Source organism: Macrotis lagotis, chromosome 1 (assembly GCF_037893015.1).
Source record: "Macrotis lagotis isolate mMagLag1 chromosome 1, bilby.v1.9.chrom.fasta, whole genome shotgun sequence".
Lineage (NCBI taxonomy): Eukaryota > Metazoa > Chordata > Mammalia > Peramelemorphia > Peramelidae > Macrotis > Macrotis lagotis.
Window position 1 is genome coordinate 227483459 of NC_133658.1, and position 17281 is coordinate 227500739.

General features: G+C 36.6%; 1 protein-coding gene across 2 annotated transcripts in view; it reads left to right on the forward strand.

Moving 5' to 3' along the window:
* The window catches only part of VIT (vitrin), a 148150-nt gene that overhangs the window by 83923 nt on the left and 46946 nt on the right, over positions 1–17281 (forward strand). The window contains exons 7-8 of one of the 2 annotated variants that reach the window (XM_074209696.1): positions 982–1170; positions 9793–9849. In XM_074209696.1, coding sequence (XP_074065797.1) covers positions 982–1170; positions 9793–9849 — 246 coding nt within the window. The remainder of the gene's footprint in view (positions 1–981; positions 1171–9792; positions 9850–17281) is intronic. The other variant, XM_074209697.1, reaches the window with a different exon arrangement.

Below are 17281 nucleotides of genomic sequence, written 5' to 3' on the forward strand. Positions count from 1 at the left end.
AACTTTTCATTTTGGGAGTATTCAAGGAGGACTAGCATCTCTGGTATGAGAGCTTGCCAAGTCTCCTCCAGGACTCCTCTCCTACCTTTGGTGTTCACCTGACATCCAACTCTCACCTGTGGCTCCAAGAAGCACACCATCCCAATAAAACCATCTTTGAATATTGCTAAATCAGTTGAGGGTAACCAACAGGCTTCAAACCTGTTGACAAATTGGGAGGCTGTCTTTCCTAAGCATGTGAAAACTTCCTCTGGAAGGATAGACAGATGAGAACTTTTTGTTCCAACAGTTATGAAGCAGCTGAAGCAGGTGCTAAGGTCAAACACTGAAGATGCCAAGATCACCCACTGCATTCTGGGCCATCAAATTGTTCTGATTTTTTTTCCTGTCCCTGGACTTTGGTGACTTTGGAAGAAAAGAGTGAGGCCAATGACTTCGTGCAACTCTGCCTCACTTAACACTTCACAAATGAGTCAAGACATCAGTTATGATGACATTGATCCTCTTCAAAAATGGAAAAACAACAACTCTTTGTGTGTTTATGTGTTTTCTCTCCCATAGGAGATCTCAAGGACTTAAGATCAAGGACTGTGTTTTATGTTCCTTGGATCACCCATTGTATCTGACACAGTTCTTGCATTGAAGTTGCCATTTAGTAAATGCCAGTCAATTTGATATCTTACAGTTCCCAATACATCAGCTATATAAAGGTATCAAACACATGGCCCTCTATCTGTATGCTCACCCAACACTCCCAAGGGCAGTTCAAATCAGATTAAAATGTGATGGGAAAATATTAACAAAATAAATAAAAATATAATAAAGCATAGATTAGATCACATTTTAAAACTAATTCAACATATAGCTATAGGATCCTTAAATATAGAATTATGATAAGGATTAGTGTTATTTCTATTTGTTTGACACTGCTACAATAAAAATATTACACTTTTCAAGACCTGGTATATTTTTTTCTAACAGATGAGACAACAAAGCCATATCAGAAGTCTATAACCACCTCACTCTCAACCACTACAACCCAAGCACGCACCACCACCCAACCGGAACCACTGAGCACCACTCCAAAGCCATGGACTCCATTGGACACCACCACAACCTTCACCATCACTGCCAGACTGCAATCTACAGGCCACAGGATCAGAGACATGGGTCAGTAGAATAGACTAAGCTCATAAGAACATAGGTTCAGAGCTGGAAGAAGCTATAGAAGTCATCTAGTTCAAATCCTCAATTGCTAGAAACAAAAACTGAGGCATAGAGTATCTAAGTAACTTGCCTTGGGTCATAAATCTCATAAAGGATACAGGATCAGTTTTCTAAGACTAAAGGAGGACAAGAGAATTAGATTTTGCTTAGATGCACTTTAATTTATATGCCAGTGATTTTTTAATGCATCAAGGGAACAATCTTAAAATCAATGTTTACTTTGTAGAGTCTGAGACTGTCCAAGGAGTGGAAGGTTCCCTTCCTTTTATAACAATTATTTATTTACAACCTACCAGGTATGAAGAAGATAATATGTTTGTTAATATGTGACTTTATTTTTTTTAAGAGGAGCAATGTGTTATAGAAGATTGGGAGTGACTTAAAAACTGAGCTGACCTGTTTTCAAGTCCTGTCTCTTATATACACTGGCTATAAGACCCTGGGAAGGCCAAGTAATCTCTCAGCATTTTAGTTAATTCTTCAAGACTAGAAATTGCAAGAAAGGTGTCCATCTGCATTGATGGAGGGTGTCTCCTTATCTGAGTATTCCCCAAACCAATTAAATTACAGGATGAATACCTATCCCTATCCTATTTTATTAAACAATATGCACAAAGTGGAGGCCTGGGGCTGAGTAAATTATACTGTAGTTCTTAATACTATATTCAAAGGCTAAAACTAGTATTATGGTATTAGTGGTTAGGATGTTGTCTTATGGCTTGTCCTTTGTGAAATTACTGTTTCTCTCAGGTCTCAACTTTCAAGGTTACTAGTAGTTTTTAAATGAATCCTCTTTTTCAGAGAGTAGCCTTTTGGGAAAATTCAGTTTTCTGATATGTCACATCATTCTCAGATTAACTTATCCTTACCATTCATATCTATTATCCACTATATCCTTAATGTAAAGGAAAAGAATTGGGAGAGGAACTATGATAGAGGATTAACTGGACCCTTATTTTCTTTGAATAAGTATTAATCAGTTTGATATGATTCCTTAGGGATCGTGGTTATAAATTCTGTATATTAGGCCCCAGAGTTGTGAACTGCAAATAAAACTGCTTTTAAAAAAAATTGTCCAGAGTAGCTAGCCATGGATAAAATTCTAGAGTCAGGGATATGTGAGTTCAGATCCTTCCTACTCTAAGTTGATTTGCTTAATCATAAAACACTAACTAGAGGACCTCTTTGCATTATTATAGTGACCAAACCCAGCATGACAGAGGTGATTCTATAACATGGAAAGCCCCTCATTGTGTTTCCCCTTCATCATCTCTCTATTGTCCAATATGAGGAGATGATCAGGAGCACTTGAATCACAAGTGACCTCTGTGGCCTGTCTCTCTGTGATTGGTTCATGTGGATGTTTTGACTTCTGTTTTTCAGCCCAATCCATGGCTGATCATTGGCTTAGTAGAACCTCCTGGAAGATCAAAATAGGTCTGCTTGTAGGCTAGTGTAACAATCAGGAGTTGATTTTATATAGACTCTACTAAAGGGTCAAGGTCAAGATCTATAAGCCAATGAAATTCTGCATTTTTAATTTACTTCATCTATATCATCTAGGCATCAATCATTATAAAACTAAGGCCCTGGAGGAAAAGGACATCTCAGATTGTGAGAAAGCTCTGAGGTCTACTTCATTAAAGGTCACTTTGGCTCAAAGTTCTGCCTCAGTTTCTTTTATTGTAGAGTGGGCAATTTTGAACCCCACAGATCAAGCATTTATTAAGAATTGCTTATTGGCAGGTACCAAGCTAAGCACTTTACAAACATTTTCTCATTTGAACCTTAGCTCTGGGAGGTAGGTACTTTTATCATCCCTATTTATGGATAAATGAAACCAAGGCAGACAAAGTAACTTACCCAAGATCACATAGCTAGCACATATCTTGGGGGGGGAGATTCACCTAACATACATGAAAGCACCACAGGAATGAAACACATAATCATAGAAAGAATAGGGACTTAAAAGATATTCTAGGGGCAGCTAGGTGGCACAATGGATAGAGCACCAGCTCTGGAGTCAGGAGGACCTGAGTCCAAATCGGACCTCAAACACTCAATAATTACCTAGCTGTGTGAACTTGGGCAAGTCACTTAACCCCATTTCCTCATAAAAAAAACTAGAGAGAGAGAGAGAGATATTCCAAATATCTATCCTCTAGTTTCCTCATAGGCTTGTGCCTAAGCCACTGTGAATGAATGGATAATCTAAAGTGCCTCAAGAAATGATTTTCTCTGTCAAGGATCCACTATGGTTTGATGGCCCATTGCTAATTATTTCTTATCTAGTGGCTCCCTATTAGCTCCAGGATCAAACATGAAGTCCATTTAAATATATATCATTTAAAGCTCTTCATAAATTGACCCCTTCCTATTTTTCAAGTCTTGTTACAATTTATACCCCTCCATGAACTCTACAATCTACCTCTCCTGACTCATTGATCATTGTAGAAGGTACTCCATCTCCTGTCTCCCCTCAAACCTGGAATGTTCTCCCTCCTTAGCAGATTTTTTTAGTTTGTTTTTTTTTTTTGCAAGGCAAATGGGGTTAAGTGGCTTGCCCAGGGCCACACAGCTAGGTAATTATTAAGTGTCCGAGGTCAGATTTGAACTCAGATACTCCTGACTCCAGGGTCAGTGCTCTATCTACTGAACCACCTAGTCGCCCCACCCTTCTTACCTCTTAACACCCCTCCCACCCCCTCCCACCCCTACTCCCCCTGCTTTCTTCAGGACCCAACTAAACCCTAACTTTTCCTGGAGACCCTTCCTGTGCTAGAGTCTTCTCCTCTAGTACTCTATATGGATATTGTTTTATTTATTTATATGTTTTATATAATATATTTATTTATAAATTATCTACCCCATTAGAAAATGGGGTCATTCAGTGTATCCATTGTTTGTGCCTTTTTTTTGCATCCCTAACAATTAGCGTATAGTAGGGGCTTAATAGATGCTTGTTAATTGATCAAAATGAATTCTACTTATATCCAAGCAATATTTCAATTTATGTAAGTCTTCTCCCAATTTTTCCCCTGAATTTAGTTAACATGAAATTAGCCCCATCTAAAGACAATAGTGAAAGTGTTTACCAGAATCAGACTAAATCCTTAGCATTTGATCTGAACAGAGAAACAAGCATTGTGTCATGCAAGAAAGAATACTAGGTTGGCAGTCTGAAGAATTGGTTCAAGTCCCAGCTTGATAATTAACTTGTTGAGGGACCTTAGACAAGTCATTTTACAACTATGGCTAGGACCCTGGGTCTTCAACTAGCACAGGAGGGGTTTGGTATAGAAGATCTTCAAGGTCACCATAGGGTCTGAAATTCTATGTCTGTTCAAAGATGGTGCTACAGTTTCTCTCCAATAGCCAAACAAATGGGGAGAAGCCAAGTACTGAAGGATCAAAACATGTAAAATCTTAAATCTGTTTCTGTTGTTGGTATTGCTCAGAATTCATATTCCAGATGGTTTTTTCCCCCTAGTTTACCTTCCTAATTATGTTTGACTCAGCAGGCTGCTCAGGGTCAAGGGGTTCCTAGCCAAGAACATTCAAATGTTTCCCTTTCTAAAAGTGGCATGGTTTACAGATCCTATTCTTTGGAGTTTCCAATTCTTTTAAAAATTCTTGAATCATAAAGGACATATTTATTAAGTTGCCTCCTCTTCTTTTCTCCCAGGAGGGCAATTCTCATAAAATCTATGTAATTAAACATAGGGCTGGTGTCCTGTTCAGGAAGTTCTGGAGGCTTACAAATTAGGACCTTGGTTATTTTTGGAAAAGGTGGGGAAATCTGAAGCTGTGACTTCCAATCTGGCAACTCCTATTATTTCTGGCTTCAGAGCAGGGTTTTGGACAAAAGCATCAGGGCTGGTCAATGTTTCTTCTTAAGAATTCAGCAATCTGCTGTATTCTGACCCACAGAATGGAGTGTTAGACAAATATTCAGAACAAGGTCTTCCTACAATGTGCTCTACTTACCAAAGGAGGGAAGCAATAGTTACACACACACACACACACACACACACACACACACACACACACATGCACACACATGCATGCTTTTAAAAAGTTCATTTCCTACTCAGTCTGTTGCCATGGGATTTGTAATTAGAAGACTTGGGTTCAAAATCTGACTCATTTTCTACATTTGAATAAATATTTCTTTTGCTGGGCCTCATTTTCCTCAATAGTAAAACTGAGAGAAGGGACAGTTAGGTGGTGTAGTGGATAGAGCACCAGCCCTGGAGTCAGAAGGACCTGAGTTCAAATCTTACCTCAAATACTTAATAATTGCCTAGCTGTGTGACCTTGAGCAAGTCACTTAACCCCATTGCCTTAAATAAATAAAAAAAATTTTAAAAAATAGTAGATTGGGGTGGCTAGGTGGCGTAGTGGATAAAGCACCGGCCTTGGAGTCAGGAGTACCTGGGTTTAAATCCGGTCTCACTTAATAATTACCTAGCTGTGTGGCCTTGGGCAAGCCACTTAACCCCATTTGCCTTTCAAAAAAAAAATAGTAGATTGAGAGGATTATACTAAATGACATCTAAGGTTCCCTACCAACTCTTAGCCTGTGATCCTGAAATCCTCTGGTCATCATGTGTGACTTAGAACAAGTCATTTCCCATTCCTGAGCCTTGTCTTCTGTAAAATGAGATCAATTAATTTCTAAGCATCCTCTATATATTTAAATCCTATGACCTTAATATGTTGGAGGTAATAATATGGATATGAAGTTTATAGAATCAATCTTCCATTAGCCCTCACTCACACATGTAATTTAATACATTTATAAATTCATTAGACACTCAATTACAGGCACATTTAATCAAATATTTAATATCTACAGGAATCTTTTTTAAGAACTCAAAAAAGCAATATGAATTTCATTAACAGTTATCTCCATTGACATGAATGGGTTATTCTTTTTTCAGAGTTTATTTCTGCTTTTTTAGATGAGTATTTTAAAATCAATTTGTTCCTCCAAAACCACAAAAAGAAAATCTCTCAATATAGAGCTACATAGTCCAACAAAACAAATTCCTATATTAGTCATGTCCACATTAACTCCTGTTCAGGAAGTGAGTCACATAGTACTTCATTCTTTTTGTATTCAAGGATTCTCATTGATTTGATGCGTTTTAAAGTCTTTCAATGTTGTTTTTAATCTACAATGTTGTTTTAACTGAAAAAATTATTCTAGTTCAGCTCACTTTGCTCTGTATCAGTTCCTAAAGATCTTCCCAATTTCTTCTGAAGCTGTCCATTTCATTATTTCTTATGGAAGAAAAATATTCATGTACCACAATTTGTGTAGCCACTCCCTAGTAGGAGAATATCCCTTTTGGTTTCAAATTTTTTGGCAAACACAAAAAAAAGAGCTGCTATAAATATTTTTGCATCTATAGATCCTTTTTCTTTGATTTCTTTGGGATATAGGCCTTGTAATGAATGACATAGTAGGGTCAAAAGGAATATACAATTTGGTAACCTCCAGGTTTTAGTTTCAAATTGCTTTCAGAAGGGCTAGATAGATCAATTCACAGTTCTACTATAACTGCATCAGTATACCAAAATTGCACCTGTTTTCCCATTGTAGTTCCAGCATTTGCCATTTTCTTTTGTCATCTTTGCCAATTTGACAGATATGAGGTGGAATCTCAAAACTGCTTTTAATTTGCATTTCTCTGATTACAAAGATATGGAGTAGTTTTTATGTAATTGTTCATAGCTTGTATGTATTCTTTTAAAATTGTTCTGATTTTTTATCATTTGTATATGGGGAATGGATCTTAGTCTTATATCATTTGAACAAATTGATATATATATATATATATATATATATATATATATATATATATATCTCAAAATGAGATTTTATAAAAGAACCCTAAGAAGATTTCTTCTAGTTGTTTCTCTTATAATTTTTACTTCATTAAATTTATTTTTATAAAAACTTAAATTTTACATAATCAAAGCTCCTTTTCATTTTCTAAAATCCTTTCTTTCACTTGTTTAGTCATGAAATTTTCCCCATAGATCCAAAAGATAATTTCTTCCTTATTCCTCTAATTTTATGTTCTGATCTTTTATATCTGTCATGTGTACATTTTGAGCTTAGCCAGATATATGGCACAAGAAATTAGTCTAAATATAATTTCTGCCAGAGCTGTCTTGTTTTTCCCAGAAGTTTTTGTTAAATGAGTCCTTCCCCCAGTAACTGGAAGTTTATCAAATACTATACTATCATGTTTGTTTACCTCTATATAATCTATTACACTAATCAAGATCTCTTTCTTTTTTACCAAATCATTTTAATGATTACTGCTTTGTTGTACAATTTGAGAACTGGTAGTTAAAAGAAAATTTTTGAGGTAGTAGTCATAAAATAAATGCTTGGATAAATAGGCAAAGGGTCATATCCAATAATAAGTCTGTCTCTTGACAGAATTATAAATAAGGTAAAGTTTGATGTCCCTTCACCTACCTCATATCATGTCCCTCATCCTCCAAAATATTCAAGTCCCTTGCTCTGATCTTTGGTTATCCACTCATTGTGGCAATCATTCAAGGCAGCTAGATGACTCAATGGATAGACCTATAGGTAGAGAAATCTGAATTCAAATCCTGTCTCAAACACTTAAGAGCTGTGCAAGCCTAGATGAGTCACTTAATTTTTCTTCAATTTCTTTGTCTGTAAAATGAGAATTAATAGTAGCACTTTCCTTTCAGATTTATTATAAGGATAAAAATAAAATAACACATAAATTTCTTTGCAAACTTTAAACACATAAATGCTAGCTTTTGGTGGTGGAGGTGATGGTAGAGTTTTTCAGTCTTACTGTCTTTTAGAATACATATTCTCTAGAGCTAGAGCCATACTTATGATATAATTGGTCTTCTTCTAGAAGAACAAAAACATTCTCTGGATATTCCTTCTACTGCATTCCACCACCCCACTACCTCCCAAATTAGATTTGTTAGCTTCAGGGCCTTACTTTGCTAGCTACTCTAACTAAAAAGATCATGCCAAAATATTTAGGGGTAGATAATTGTTTAATGATAGGCACCTGAGCAGAAAATAGAAAATATATCAAGATGTCCTGGGCAAGCCACCTGATGGCAAATTAGTACCCACAGGAAACTCTTTAATACTACAAATTACCTACAAGTTGCCTATATGAATCTGTAAGGGAAATTTTCACAGCAAGAGTTCTCTATGTCAAGATCCAGATCCAGACCCTCTCTTCCAAAAAAAAAAAGTTTAAAATTTTACTCTTCCCATGAAATATATTTTCATTATCACAAAGTTGTCTTAAGCACCAAAAAGTGTGAGAATTTCAGGCTCAAAGAAAAGTCAGTTGGTGAAATATTTGGAGATAAGTGGACCATCCCAAACCACTCAAATCATATGATGTAGGCAACTGTCTCTTTTACTAATGTCTGAAGATGATCCATACGATGGAAATTTTAAAAGTGACTTAAACATGTGTTCTGACTCCAGTCTATTTCTGTATTCCTCAGAGAATAAATCATACTGTCAAATGAGTTCCTCTCCCTTGGAACAGACAATAATTCCTCTCTTTTTATTACTACAATTACCTTAAACCCCAGGTTGCATATTTGCAACTGTAGGAATTAATGTTAATTTGTCCTTGTGATCTGACCAGAATTGTCAATGTATGGCATCAGTTTCAAATATATAAGAAAGTACTATGCCCTTTCATGTCTTTCCCAACTATTTCTTTTTCCCAAACATTTCTCTTTCCCTTTTTCCATCATCTACCTACAGAATATCTCTTTTAGCACCCATGATAGCTTTTATTCATGGTCCCTTTCTTCCTATACACTTAGTCTTCTTGGAAACTTGGATTTTTCCCCTCATCTTGCTTTTTTGGCTGATTTGTTCCCCACAAGAATCTTACTTTTCCTTTTTAAGGCATATATCACCTCTTTAAAAAAATGCTTCTAAGAGAGACTATACATGTTAAATTGAATTCTAAGTATTGCTTGATTCTCTCACATGGTAATTAGGGATAACCTATTGTGTACCTTTAAAATGACTTATAAGCTATTGCTATCTTGCATCAATAACACATTAATACCATTTAAGAAAACTGCTAAATGTTAAATGGTATTTTCTATTGAAGGATTATTTTAACCTCCCCTGCAATTGGCGCAGGTAAGGATAACTTGTAAGTATAATGATGTCAAAAGAAATAGAGTGATTTGGTAAAGGAAGTTCACTCTGACAGCTGTGAAATATAGAAGTTGTTATCTAGAATTTTTACCCACTGTTGAACTGAAACTATTTTCTCCACATCAATGCTTATTCCTGGGCAAGTTCAGGCTGCCCACAGATAAATATCTGCTGCAATTCTAGCCTTAGTAATAGATGGTTAGCTTGGAGCAAAAAAAAAGAATGGGAAGGCTTACTTTCTAACTCATGCACTGACCAGTCACCTATCATCATCATCATCATCATCATCATCATCATTATTATTATTATTATTATTATTATTATTATTATTATTATTATTATTATTATTATTACAGGATTCAGGTCCACTGCAGCCTATGCAGGCAACCACAGTATTGCTCAGGCCCACACAGGTAAGTCCTTTCACACATTTTCCAGTGTCTGTGCACAATTAAACATGATTCCATGATGTCAGTTTTGGGTGAGGCAGTCTTTTAGTGGAAAGGGCTGAATTAGGAGTAAGATATCTATTGATTATTTGATCCTGGCCTTCTCAGCTAATTTCTCCATGTCCTGGGCAATTCTTCAAGACTACAAATTGCAAAGTAAGTGTTAATTTGCATTGATATCAACTGGGGGCTTCTAATACCAATGAAATTATAGGTTGGAACAAAAAAATGATGAGGTCAATTCCATTGAATCCTGCAATGTAGACAGAAATTCACTTTTCTATTAAATGTACCTTCTCCTTGCAATATGTTATTTAATTCTTCTTTAAACTGAATCAGGTCAATTTAAGGACTTTGGGGGGATGAAATCAGTACTTAAGCAGACTATTTGGACTTGAAGACTACAGAATCTTCTTTCTTCATTGTGGGCTAATTCAAGCTGAAGTATGTTTCTACTCTGCATTTCTACCAAAAACACAGATTTCCACTGACTTCCAGGAAAATTAGAATAGAGGCAGATTTGATTGAGATAGGGAAGAGAGAGAGAAGATAAGAGAAGAAATTAGTACATTAGTTAAGGTAAATTGGTTTTCTTCTTTTCCCCTTTCAATTCACCCACGGATCCAATGACAAAATTCAGTAGCTGCCTCCTAGAACCCTATAGGAGCTGTTATCAATCTGGGTAATTGGTATTATTCTAAACTGAATCATATTATTACCATTTAAGGCTTCCTAAGGGGTTTTTAAGAAAAAAAAAACAAATTCCTACTTCAAGACTGTTCTCCTGCACCTAATTGTGTTTCCTTCCTACCTATTCAGGGATGGCCCCTTGTGGTGCAATCTTGTGTAACTAAGTTCATTACTGAGTCTTTGGTTGTTTGAGGTTATTTTTAACATTTAGAAAATGTCTCTGCTTTGTTCTGTCTCAGTATGACAGAGAAAGAAAAATCTCTTGTCAGTTCAGAAGCTTAAGTGCATTGATCGGATTTATGTTAGCTTGGGTGGATCTTCACCCCTGACAACCTCTGCCCTCATCATCTACCTAAGCTTGCCTTTAGAACTAAGTGAGGAATGAGATCTTCCCATAGAATATAAGCATCAATGTCTAATCGGTTTTATGCATGGACCCACTGACCTTACACTGGGGTAAAGGCAAAAGGGCAATTGACCAAAAACCAGAAAGCTGAGGCTCCTCATCATCTTTCATTCCACTGAGTAATCCTGAATTTGAGAATTGGGTCCATCATCCTATTTTCCAATCTGACTCATGCTGAGTCTGACTTATATATCCCAAGTCTTGTGGCTCCCTCAGTTACCAGAACTGACTGGTTATCCCTTTATTGCCCCCCCCATGTCTATGTCCTATTGTTTAGTTATTAGTTTATTTTTCCCAAATTCTACCTCCCTCTGTTCCTCATCACTGCAACTCAGTGTTATTTATTCTCTCTCTCTCTCTCTCTCTCTCTCTCTCTCTCTCTCTCTCTCTCTCTCTCTCTCTCTCTTCCTTTTCTCTCTCTCTCTCTCTCTTCCTTTTCTCTCTCTCTCTCTCTTCCTTTTCTCTCTCTTTCTCCTCTCTCCAGAATATATTAGCCCCTGTCTCCATTGACTCCAAGTCACAGAATCTCAGATTTGGAAGAGGTTCAGAGGTCATCTAGTCTAAATCACACCTGAATAAGTATATCTTCTACAAAACATCCAAAAAGTAGCTGCTCTGAAGATCTTCAAGGAAGAGAAACTCAACATCTCTAAGGCAGTTCATTGCATTTTCGTATAACTCTAGTTAGGAAATTTTTCCTTATTTAAAATAAAAACTTGCCTCTTTTCAATGAGTACTCTTCTCTAGAGTGAAGCAAATCCAATTTTTCTTCCGTAGGGCATAAAAAAGTATCACACCCCTTCCCAATCTTCTCCAGTATAAATATCCCAAATCCCTTCAATTAATCCCTCCCTGTTAAGACATGGCTTCTGATACCTCACCATAATTGGCACAACCAAGACTTATTCTTGGTTGACCTTTTTGGTATGAAGTTCTCCAGTTGTGCTATATGGCAGCTGGTCATTGGCTAGACATGGGATGAGTTGTACCCCGGTGGTCTTCATAAACCAAGCTTGCTAACTCTGGAGGCTATCAAGACAAGAGAAATCTGAGAAATGTGATTACTTGGAAGTAACAGGAAAATGATTCAACGATGGAGGAAGAATTCTTGAGAATCACTCTTGGCTATTTCTTTTCTCCTTTACTAAAGGGCAAGAAAGGAAGACAGCATGGCTTCTCATAACAGAGCTACTTGAATAATAGGAAACAACCTTATTGGAACAGTTCTGAAGCAGCTTAGATCACTAGAAGAAAACTAACTAGCAATTAAGAGAGAATTAGTCTTGAAAGTTAATAGTCAAACTAAAGAGAATAACATTCCCATAGAGCCCAGTTAAGTGATTTGTCCTGTTGTACCTAGGGAAGATCAGTAGGATGATATGAGAGAGAGAGAGAGAGAGAGAGAGAGAGAGAGAGAGAGAGAGAAAGGCATGTTTGTTTCTTTAGACACAAATGTTCGTTATGTGATTCACTACTAATGGATGCATTTAAGTACTCACCCTTCTCACTGACACAGTATGCTTGTGGGAGAATATGTGATGTGTTTATCAGGGTATTTCTTTGTTGCTCTTGTTCTTAGGATCCATCTTTGTAAATGCCACTGTACTGAGTATATTTTATCTATCGACTGATTATTAAAGATAAGAGCACAGGTAGGGGGTTATAAACTATAATTTGTAGTAAGAAACAACAAAGTAATTAAAACTGTTACCACCCCTTATTACCCCTCTTCTTCCAGGGATCTAATTTATAATGTATGAGAATGAATTGGAGGTAATCCTGTAGAGGATTATATGTATGAAGAAACAACTATTACACCCTCTTTAAATTCAGGTGTCTTACCAATAGGCAGTCCCTAATAACAAGCATTCAATTTACAAAAGTGTTGTGCATATAATTTCTTATCTTGACTCTAAACTCAAGCCCCTTCCTTCTCCCAATAACCTTCCCCCTAGTTGAAGGGGGTTCATGGTACTGCCAGACTGAGCACTGGTGAACTATCAGTAAAGCACTTTCAGTCCTGGGAAATGGAAACAACTGAAATGTACTGAGGCAGACCTTTGAGGATGCCATCTTGACCCAATTATAACCCTTCCCTCCCAGATTGACACCTATATCTAGGTGCTATAGGCAGATGTGTAATTATGCAGCCTGTGTGAATGCAACTATATTAGTCATGCTGGGCAAGTGATTTTGTGTATGCCTATTCATCTGGCTTCATGGATGGTTCAGCCCTGGCTGACCTGACCCATGTGGAGGAGGAAGCTGATAGACCACAGCTGACTCTGACCTTACTCCTCATCTCTGGACAGCTTGCTCTGCCAGAGATGGATGCCTGGCTACAAGAGTACCTGTAGCAGGTAGGTGCTTCCTAGGCTGCCCAAGAAATTTATGCCTTACTGGATCGAAGTGGTCAGGCAGCATGGCCATGAGGCTGCTCTGCTCCTTGGAGACTGACCTGACCCTACAATAAAGCATTTCAAACCTTCCCTATAAGGCCAGGGTCTCCATCACTTTCATTCTACGTATCTGTCATCACCAGATTCTTTCCTCCCTAGAGGCATCAGCCTTTCCTCTCTTCACAGTTAGTCATTTGAGGCTCCACACATGGGAAGCATGTGCTCATTAGGGGTGGCAGTGCTTATTAGAACAAAGTTTGAGATATATGCGTGACATTTCAATTTAATAAGTGTAAGAAGGTTTATAGGGACCAGTATCACTTAAGAAGGATCACCCCTTAGTCTTCCACTTGATTTGTTGCTGTATTTAATTTGACCCAGTGCAAAAGCAATCTAAGGGCATGATTGAATGGTGTATTTCTAATTAATAAAATGAACATCTCTAATTAGCTCTTGGTCCCCTCAGTTCATTGAATGTTAATTATTTAATGAACTGGAGAAACTCCTTCTCCCAGTAGCAATTGTTCATTTTTATATAGTGAATTAATATTAAATATTTATATTTAATTAATTTTAATTTATTTTTAATAAATTAATTTTAACATAATTAATATTAAAATAAATATTTATGAATAAACATGTTTTTAACTAATGAAAACCACAAATAAAGAAATATCTAAACAGTTTCTACACTCCGTGGCTTTCTGTTGCCCTTAACCTAACTTCACTTAGATTTCTGTTGTCACTACATAGTGAAAGGGAAATTCACATCCCCAAAGGGTTCCTTTAAGGCATAAAGACAGGTTTGATTATCATACCTCCTGCTCTCTGTTAATAGGTGCTACTTCTCATAAAACAGCCTGTCTTCATTGTGACATCTCAAGCTTCCTATACTTCTGGTTATTTCTAGGTTCCCAGAGTCTGGGTTTCCACATGGAATTTTTTTATTTTTTTAAATAATATTTATTTTTTTCCTAGATATTTTTAACATTCTTTTTTCAAAAAATATTGAGTTCCAAACTTTTTCTCTCTCCTTCATATCCCCCTCCCTAAGGCAAGAAGCAATTTGATATAGGTTATACATGTCCACACTGATTCTTTCAACATCTGTTCCACTTGGTTTAGGGCTCTCTTTCTCATAATTTCATTCTCTTTTAACCTGACTCATTTTTTGAGTTCTGTTCCTACTTGTTTCTCTAGCCTGAGCATTTCTCAGCTTTCTCTTATGCCAACTGGATCTCCTGAAAGAATTAACCTTCCCACTAAACTTCTGTATCACATCAGCCCCCCAAACCATAACTGCAAAATATTAATCCATCATTTTCCACAGGGCAAAGGGGCCTTGACATCTCAGGGTATTTTTACAAATAAAAGGAAGTAAATCACTCTATATCCAACTTAAATGGAACCATTTCTCATTGACAGTCACCTTTCAAACTCTCATCCTAAATATTGAATAAGGAAAACAGGTACAAAAGGTGTATTTAGAAACCAGTTTGGAAAATAGAGGATCACTGAAATTTATTTTAAACTTGGATAAAAAACTGAGGAAACTAGAAATAGCTGATCATTCTTTGCAATGTAACAAATTTTCCTTGCCTTGTTACAGACGTAGGCACATCCATTCTGAGCATGATAAATCTAGAAGATACATCAGAGCCAGCTAGTCTAAGCCATATGACAGATGAGGAAAACTGAGGCCTGGAGAGTTCAAGTGGTTTGCCCAAGGTCATTCAGGTACTAAGTAGGAGAGGTAGGATTTAAACCCAGGTTCTCTGACTCAATTCAATTCTCTTTCTATTCTATCAAACAACCTCTGAGGTAGAGCTCTAATGGCCAAACTAATTAATCTATAAAAAAAATTAGAAAATATTGGCTTGTCCAATCACCATGGAAGCTATGAACTTCCATGGGTATCTAGCCCTTTCATTAGAGTACAAGTTCCTTGAGGACAAGGACTGTCCCTTGGCTTGTCTTTGTATACCAAAGGGTTTAGACCAGTTTTTGGGATTTTTTGTGCTCTTTAGTCATTTTTTTAGTCATACACAAATCTTCATGACTTATTTTGGGGTTTTCTTGGCAAAGATACTAAAGTGGTTTATAAGTTTCTTCTCCAGCTTATTTTACAGATAAGAAAACTAAGACAAACAGGGACAAATGATTTTCCCACGATCACTCAACTAATAAATGTCTGGTGTCAGATTTGAACCCATGAGATTAGACTTTCTGGTTCTAAGTATTGCCACCTAGCTGCTCACTTGCTGCTTAAAGAGTGCTTTATGAATGTTTGATTGCTGATCACTACTCCTTAGTCCTTTTAGTCATTCTCTCTAGGGATGAATGGACAGAGAACATAAGAAATTTTATTCCTTATCACCATTAGTATACAAGTGATTCTCTCAAATTCAAATTTCATTTATACCAAGAACATGAAATTTGAAATTCATTTCCCCAAATACTTGCCAGAATTCATCTTCTGAAGGAATTTAATTTGTTTTTGAATTATTCCTGGCAAGTCAGGAGCAGCACTTCCTGAAAAAGGGAAGAGTTTTAAACAAAGGATCCTAGAACATGGGAGGCTCATAACAGATCGTCTTTGGCTGAATTCAAAATGGCATAAACTCTAAATTCTCCCAGTATGGTGTATGTTGCAAGGTTCTTGGGTCAACTGGGAAATTTAGTCAGGGGGTTGGTTTGTCACTATGAAAGATGAAACAATATTTTTTACCAGCAGGTGGCATTAGAGTAATAAAGCAAAAAAGTGGGATTTAGATGAAGAAACAAAGCATTTACAGAGCCATAAATTGTTTTTTTTCTACCTCTTCAGTATTTTCAGTATTAAGTATGCTAAACACCATTTATTTCTGTTTACTTAATTACAGTAACCAGCAAGTTGAATAATAGCTATCAATGAGATTCAGGGAAAGTAGCATTTAGTTTAAAAATAACTAGATCCACACTCAACAGTAACTATTTCTAGGGGCTAATTATAAAATGAACATGCTTTTTTCCTTGCCCTATTAGAGAGGACAGTCTATATCCTATCTTGAATATATAGTTGGGTACATACAGCTGTGTAATCTTGCCAAAGGGAGAGTTTATATTTCTGAGCAGGTCCTGGTTGAGGCAATTAGGTAACATAGTTGATAGAGAAATGGGCTTGCAGTCAAGAAGACCTGAGTTCTAATCCAACCTAAGACTTTACTAGCAGTGTGATCCTGGGCAAGTCACTTAACTTCTGTTTACTTCAGTTTCCTCATCTCTAAAGTGGGGATAATAAGAACATCTTTTTACACAGTTGTGAGGATCAAATGAGAAAATATTTACAAAGTATATAATGCCTATATATAATAGGCTCTATACAAAGGCTTATTCCTCACTCTTCCCTTCATCCACTGATGCCTAAGTAGATACTCTTCTTGAGTTGAGTGGGGAAAAAAAATCACAAGATCACAAAATTAAAAGATATCTCCTCCAACCTATCTTGGGAGAGCGTGGTGGAAATACACATTACAACAAACCTCTCTTAATGCTTTCAGTAAGAAGAAACTCAATTACTTCCTAAGTTAGTTGATTTTTGTAGAGTTGTCCAAAAGTGGTCAAGAATGGGGCTCAAGAAAAGTGGTTGGGTTCCCTCTTCTTAAAAATTGGCAATTAGAGGCTAAATGACCACAGTTCCAGGACATTATAGTAAGAATTTCCTTCACATTATGGATTAAACTAGATACTTGATGGCAGCTGAAACTCTTCCTAATCTCAAATTGTAACACTGGGATTCTGGAATTCTATAGATAGCTCTAATTGTCAGAAAGTATTTCCTTAGGAAATATCATGGTTCACTTCAATGACATATATGCCTGATTAGTGTATCAGATTAAGAACAACCAAGGATAGAGTTGAG